Source organism: Ammospiza caudacuta, chromosome 4, assembly GCF_027887145.1.
Source record: "Ammospiza caudacuta isolate bAmmCau1 chromosome 4, bAmmCau1.pri, whole genome shotgun sequence".
NCBI classification, from domain to species: domain Eukaryota; kingdom Metazoa; phylum Chordata; class Aves; order Passeriformes; family Passerellidae; genus Ammospiza; species Ammospiza caudacuta.
This window is the reverse complement of record NC_080596.1, coordinates 24,521,999-24,528,744: the sequence shown is the minus strand read 5'-3', so window position 1 is coordinate 24,528,744 and position 6,746 is coordinate 24,521,999. Positions and strand designations below refer to the sequence as shown.

Sequence of the window (6,746 nt, the reverse complement as noted above, 5' to 3'; positions counted from 1 at the left end):
TTCTGTGCCAAAGGGCCAGGACCAGGCCTGGCTCTGGATCTTGCCCTTCCATGTCTGCAGCCCTGCCAGCTTTCCCACGTTGGTCACAGTGAGCAAGCCAAGACCCACTGCACACCCTCTTATCAATAACCTAGCTGGATGTGTGCCACACTGATCTGCACTAATCATTGAGCAATTTTGCCTTCAGAACAGATATTTATAAACTGTGCTTTCTGTTTATTCAGCCAGGTGGAACATTTGATAGCTGTCTTTTACCACAAACACATTTTTAGCTGGAAATTACTCCCCCTGGTTATCTGTGAGTGCTGCCAGAGCTGACAAATGTCCCTGGGCGGGAGCTGATTGGCTCTGTGCACCCGAGGCCAACTTTAAATTTCAGCAAAGTGGGCACAGGCTCCACAGTCTGCCTGTGGGACCTGCCTCCGACAGGAAAAGGTAATCTTCTCACCTAGCTTCCTGCCCTGTCTCTCCCTAGCCCTTCAGCTCTGCTGTCCCTGAGCAGGGATTCTCCTGCTTTCACTCTGGGCAAGCCACAGTGGGGATGGGGACACCCTGATCCTTGGCTGTGCACATCTCTTGAGCTTACATTGCTTTTGTACTGCTGATCTTTGTGCATGTATTTCCTTCTGGTGTTTCCTGTAGCAATACTGGTATGGCTTCAGTCTCTGGGATGGACCTGCAAGCCCAGGCAAGGGTGGTTGGGTGAAATGAGAATTGGCCAATGGAGATATTGCCTGCTGCCATTTATCAGTGCTGTGAAAGCCTAAAGCCTGCTGCTTTCTTAATTGGGATTTATGAACAGCTTAACTTGCAGCAACTTTAGGGGATCATTTATTACAAATATCCACCCAAGCTGCCTTGACAGAGGAAGTTAGGCAGTTTTAACAGCCAGTGTCAGAGCTCCCACTTGGAGCTGCTGGCTGTGCCCTAAGCACATGGTGAGAGCATTGCCCTTGTTGTGAGGGATGCAAAGAGGCAGGACAATGCCGAGGGCCACCACAAAGCCTGGGAAAAACCAGGGTCGCTGCAAAACCCTGCTGCCATGGGAGCTTTGGGATAGCAGGAGCTTTTAGGTTGCTGCTAACCAGGAATATTGAGGACCACAAGGCCCAGGAATACTAACTGCAGCTATGCTTCACTTTGTACCTCCAGGAGCAGCCCAAGATGCAAACTTCCCTTGCCTGTCTGTGCCTGTGCCTGCTCAGCACAGCCCTTGCCACACCTGTGAGTATGGCTTTTCCTGGGTTCCTGCTGGAAGCATGAGATGTGCTATCCAGTGCATCCTGGCATGCTTTCAGCAGTGGGAAAACATAGGTTGTAGTTGTGTATACCACCTCTGGTGCTTGGGGAATGAAGTAACGTGAACAGCAGAGGTGACCCCAGAAGAAAAAATATATATTAGCACTGGGATGGCTGAGCATGTTCCTTCAGCTTAGCAATCAGGGACTTGCACAAGTGTCCATCTGGGTGGCTGTACCTCCTGGATTTCTGTGGATCTGAGGTCTGCCTGGTGCTTTTGGCCTGCAAAAATGTGCTTTTAGCCTGAATGAAGTCACAGGCAGGGAGGTGCGGGAAGGATGCTGATCTTACCTGTGTGGGGAACAGTGGTCAGAGGGGCGCCCACAATTATTTTCCAGCTCTCCTAATTTGAAATATTGAGAGATTTAACTAAAAACAAGCTAAGGTGAATATAATAGGAGCCATTTTTGTCTTGCATAACTGTTGCTTAGCTTACTAAATACACAGCTAGAGTGAAAGTCTGCTTCTAGAAGAGGCTTGCTTTTTTGTCAGGGTAAGGAAGAGGGAAATCCCATCTACCTGAGATGGCCCCTCCCATGTGTCTCTTACCCCACAGAGCAAGCTCTTACAACATGGTCTGTAGCAGAGCAGCCCAGGGGAAGGCAATAAATCAGATTTGCTTTTCATCTGAAAAGGAGCACATATGGGAGTTAGTGCTATGCTGTGTGACCAGAGCTGTAATCCATCTTTGACACTGTTCACAAACAATGAAACAACCTGGGGATATTCAATACTTTGGGGTGTGTTTCTGCCCCTTCAGCTGGGCTTGGGATGTTTCAGAGACTAATTTTTCTGAAATCAAAGAGGACTCTCTTCCACGGGGCTGTCTCTCACTCTGGCATGTAAGGGATGCCTGAAATGGCTTTGTGAGGCTCACAGGATGCTCCCACTAGCAGGTTCCCCAGCCCTGAGGGATGCACTAGCCAATACGCACCAAAAGATGCCAGGATAATCAGGGAGAGCTGGAAACCTGCAAGCATGTACAGAAACTCAGCTGTGGGGACACACAGGTTGGTGCTCAGCAGCTTAGTAAACACTGGAAACTCCACCAGTTAACCAGCTCCGGACTCATCACAGGCAGATCCAAGCAGTAAGCTGGAGCATTCCTTTGTGAGCAATGATGCTGTGTATTAAAAATGCTCTGTGGTAAAATCCTCTGCAGCAGTCTCCAGGAAAAGGTTATTTGTTATTTATCAACAACACCATATGAAAGCTAGCATGCAATACAATCATGCTGGAGCAAAATTCACAATAATTTTCTGATCCTGGAAATGGGATTTTGACCTTTCCTACTACTGCTGTCTCTAAGTCAGCACCCCAGCTAGTGCCTGGGATTTTGGTGGCTAATCAATGCAGTTTTCCCACCCTTCCCTGAAGGTGGAAAGGGTGGGTGGTCAGCAGTTGGCACTGGCAGCTGCCTGTATGCTGAGGCAGTGTTTGATGCCTCTGCTCTTCCCTGTGTTTTGCTGCCCACAGGTGCCACCGCCGCTGCCTGAGAGAGCTGCTGGGAACTGTGTGGGACAACACCGGGTATGTATCCTTCTGCCACCTCCTGGGGCCTCAGTGGGTACTGGTGGGACTCTACTGCAGTGCCAGACGCAGAAAGGGAAACTCCTGCCAATGCAATTAATAAGAAAATTGTGGGTTTTGGTTATTTTCTTCCCCACCAGATATTTCTGAAAAGCTGCAATGCCAAGCATGGCTTCTACATTTTCAAATATGTCTACTCATTCTCAACGCGGAGGAACCAGACGCAGATAAAGGTAAGGAGGGAGCCAGGGGACACTGTGGGACTCTGGCCTGCCTGGGGTACCCCTAGCAGCAATCCATCACCCTGACCTCTCCCTTGTGTGTACTACACAGAAAGAAGAGGCTGACCACCAGAGGATCATCCCCAGCCACCGGCTGGATGAGGGCAATGCCAGGAGGGAGCCACCAGCTGGGTCAGCAGGGACAGTCCCAGAGCACAGTGACAACAGCAGCAGTGAAGTAATTGAGTATGGGATTGTCTTCAGTCCCGAAAACCGCAGCACCCCAGGCATCAGCAGGGATGGTCCCAGTCCTCAGCCTGGCACTGGCATGCGCGCGCGTGGCAGTGGGGGTGGCATGGGTCCCACCCCATCCAGCTCAGAGGGCAGTGGCGATCTGGATTTGGTGGTGGAAGGTGATGGCGGTGTTCCCATTCTCCCTCAGGGTGAACACCCCAGTGAGGTTGTGGTGGGGAACAGGTCCAGGGTCAGGAGTGAGAATAAGGATGATGGTGTCCCCAGGGTGGTTCCGGAGGGGGGAGCCGTGACCGCAGGGAGGGCCCCTACTACCAGAGGGACAGGGGATGAGGGCAGCGGAGAGGCCACTGTCTCTGGCCAAGGGCAGGAGAGTGTTAAGCAGGGTACAGGGACAGGAGGCACTGCTTTGTCCTCTGTCACTGAGAAGATGGAGGATGTCCAAGTGGACGCTGCAGGTGTGGATGAATACGCTTACATCCCCAATTCAGGCAGTGTAACCATTACCCACGGGGGCCTCGGCAGCACAGACAGGGCCAAGGGTTTCACCCAGGTCTCTCCAGGCCAGGATGATGAGGTAAACATATTCATTGGGAGGGCCAACATCCATATGGGGGAGCAGGTAACCACCCAGGCTGGTGTCACAGCAAGTAGGGAGAATGACAGCATCCCATCTGTGGGAAGCAGCAGGCCCCCCCTCAGGCTGGATGTCACCGTGGCACCCAGTGGAGGTGAAGATGACAGCATGCCTGCCCGCAGGCAGCCTGAAAGACTGGCCACCACAGCCACCCCAACCCATGGAGACAGCGTTACCAGCAGCCTCAGGGACAGCCGCCTCACTGGAGAGGATGAGGAAGGTGCCACCACCATCGGTGTTGATAGAGGACTGACAACCCCTGTTCCCTGGAGAGTCACTAGTGGTGACATTACCAGCCCCACAGTGGCCAGCATCCATGGGAAAGATGATGATGAGGTGAGAGAAGAGGGGCAGAAGTCCAAGGGGAAGCCAGACCATGTGGCTACCACGACCCCCCACCACAGGGGTGATGTGGAGGCCACTATCACAGTCCCAGCCAAGGGGGCCAGCATCCGCCCAGCCCTTACTGAGGCGTTCCGCACCACCCCGTCAGTGACAGCCAGCAGTCACAGGGCAGGCATGGGCACTGTGCTCGGCAGAGGAGGGAGTGGGGAAGTGGGGACAGCCACCTCCACTCCCTCCCGTGTGGAGGCACGGCCCGGGGCAGGGATGAGGGTCCATCCAGGGGGAGCAGGGCTGGACAAGACACCCAGGACGGACAAAGCACCATTCCCAAGTGGGAAACCCAGCGGCGGGGTGTCGAGCGGGGGCCACAAAAGTGTCGGTGGCTATGATGGCGATGCTGGGGGCAGATCTCAAGCTGCCAAAGCAGGAGCCAGACCCGCTCCACAGGCAGGGCAAGCCACGGGCAGCATGGCAGCAGGCAGGGGCCGGGAGCAGGGGCGAGGCGCAGAGAGTGGGACAGCAGGGCTGGGGGCTGGGGGTGGCCGCCTGCCCGGGCACCATGGCAGGAGGCTGGGGGCTGGGGCGCCGGGCACCATTGCGACACTGGGCCGCAGCCGGCAGCTGGACCAGGTGAAACGTGCTGACGAGCTCCATGTCCGTGAGCGGGCCTTTTACAGCCTTGGCGGGGCGGGCGGCGGCCCCCACGGCCCCTATCCCGGCCTCGGGAGTGCCGACAGCAGCCAGTCCTCCGAGGGGGACCGGGGCAGCCACAGCGAGAGCGGACAGACGGGACTGCAGCCCTCAGGGTGGGGATCCCCAGGGTACCCCCAAGGCCGCTGGATCCAGGGGCCCCTCTGAGGCGTGGCCGGTATCCACCCCGGTAGGCTCCAGCGGTGGAGCTGGGGGGAAACTCGCCGTGTTTTCCCCCTTGGCATCCCCCCTGCGGGCTCTGCTCTTGCCTGGGTGAGGGGCAGGTTGCTGGGGGGCACACAGTGCTTCAGAGCCCAGGAGCCAAAAATCACTGGTTCATGCAATCTGCTGTTAATCTGGGGGAGGCTGCACATGGCACAGCAGCAGGAATGCACGGGTGTGCTGTGCCGGACAGCCAGGGAACAGCAGCTGTGCTACAGGGCATAGGGTAGCGATGTTTGTGCACTGATGCGAAGCAACTAAAGAAGCAGTGAGAAAAAGCCTCTGTCCTCGCAGTTTCACTTCAGCCTACTGGAGAAATAAAGGCATTTCTGTACCTGTGGATCTACTGACTCTCGTGTTTGCAATGGGACTTCAGGCAGTCACTGCCACAAGCAGCATGCTGGGGGTGGGCTGGTCTCTGGGCATAAGGGGATTTCTGGCCCCAGCACATCCCTGACCCTGCCATTTCTTGTGGGACTGCAATTTGGCCAACAAGCCCTACACACCCCTCCCTTGGGATACCAGATCCTGCCCAGAGCCACCAGCATCCCTGGGCTTGCTAGGGAGGCCCACAGAGCATCCTCCCCCTCAGTTCATCCACCTCCCCCAGCAAGAAGTCCCCCATCATGCCCTCCTGATGGTACATTTCCTGGCCACACTGTCCTTCCAGGAGCACCATAACACTCTGACTGTGCCACCACCACTCCTGCCACTGGCCCCTGCGCACAGGCCTGGCTGGGCTTCGACACACTGGAGCCATGCCCTCAGTGTTAATCAAAGTTAATCACTATTTATGCAATTGCAGGTTGCTTTTTCTGTCTGAGAAGCTGCTAAAACAGGCGTGTTTAGGAGCGGCACAGTGGGAGAGGCATTGAGCCTTGAGGGGAGAGGTATTGCCTCAGCACAGGTGGAGGGGACTCACCACCAGTGCTGTGCCTGTGCAGGAAGCAGGCAGGAGCAGGTAGGAGCAGCCGTGATGTCAGTGAAGTACTCATAGAGTACCTGCTTCCCTGCCCTCTGCACACCTGCATGCAGGGAAGTGGCAGATCCTGTTATGGCACACAGAATCACAGGATGGTTTGGGTTGGAAGGGACCATGAAGATCATCTAGTTCCAACTCCCCTGACACAGGCAGGGATGCCACTCTCTAGACCAGGTTGCTCAAGTCCCAAACAACCTAGCGTTGAACACTTCCAGGGATGAAACATCCATAGCTTCTTGCAGCAACTTAGTACTTAGGGATCATACATAGTTGATTCATGCTGGAACACTAGGACACTGTGTCTCACTGGTGCTATCAGTTACCACCAGCTCTTGGGACTCTGCTTTGCTACTGCTCATGCTCTCCAGCAGAAAAAGTCAAAATTGCACGTACCCCCCATGTCCCCCACCAGGTCATTAGGCCCTGGTTCTCTGGGGAAGCTGCTCTGTGTACCTTGGTCCCAGTGCTGGAGAAACATGGAGATGTAGGCAGCCTGTGGCAGGGATTTGCCTGCAGCTTCCCAGGCTTGGGGCAGCATGCAGAGGACCTCTAAGGGCTCATGGACCTC

General features: G+C 55.1%; 1 protein-coding gene across 1 annotated transcript; it reads left to right on the top strand.

Moving 5' to 3' along the window:
• The first annotated feature begins 424 nt into the window (after nucleotides 1-424).
• Nucleotides 425-5,497, top strand: MEPE (matrix extracellular phosphoglycoprotein). The gene is made up of 5 exons (XM_058804121.1): nucleotides 425-435; nucleotides 1,153-1,224; nucleotides 2,776-2,829; nucleotides 2,970-3,062; nucleotides 3,163-5,497. Exons 2-5 carry the CDS (start codon nucleotides 1,165-1,167, stop codon nucleotides 5,140-5,142), a joined length of 2,187 nt encoding a protein of 728 aa, XP_058660104.1. The 5' UTR covers nucleotides 425-435; nucleotides 1,153-1,164; the 3' UTR covers nucleotides 5,143-5,497.
• Nucleotides 5,498-6,746: the final 1,249 nt, after the last annotated feature.

Excerpts from the sequence above, each read along its gene's own strand:
- MEPE (XM_058804121.1), top strand. The coding sequence starts at position 1,165 with ATGCAAACTTCCCTTGCCTGTCTGTGCCTGTGCCTGCTCAGCACAGCC. Across the intron at positions 1,225-2,775 it reads GCACAGCCCTTGCCACACCT|GTGCCACCGCCGCTGCCTGA; the intron begins GTGAGTATGGCT and ends TGCTGCCCACAG. Across the intron at positions 2,830-2,969 it reads ACTGTGTGGGACAACACCGG|ATATTTCTGAAAAGCTGCAA; the intron begins GTATGTATCCTT and ends CTTCCCCACCAG.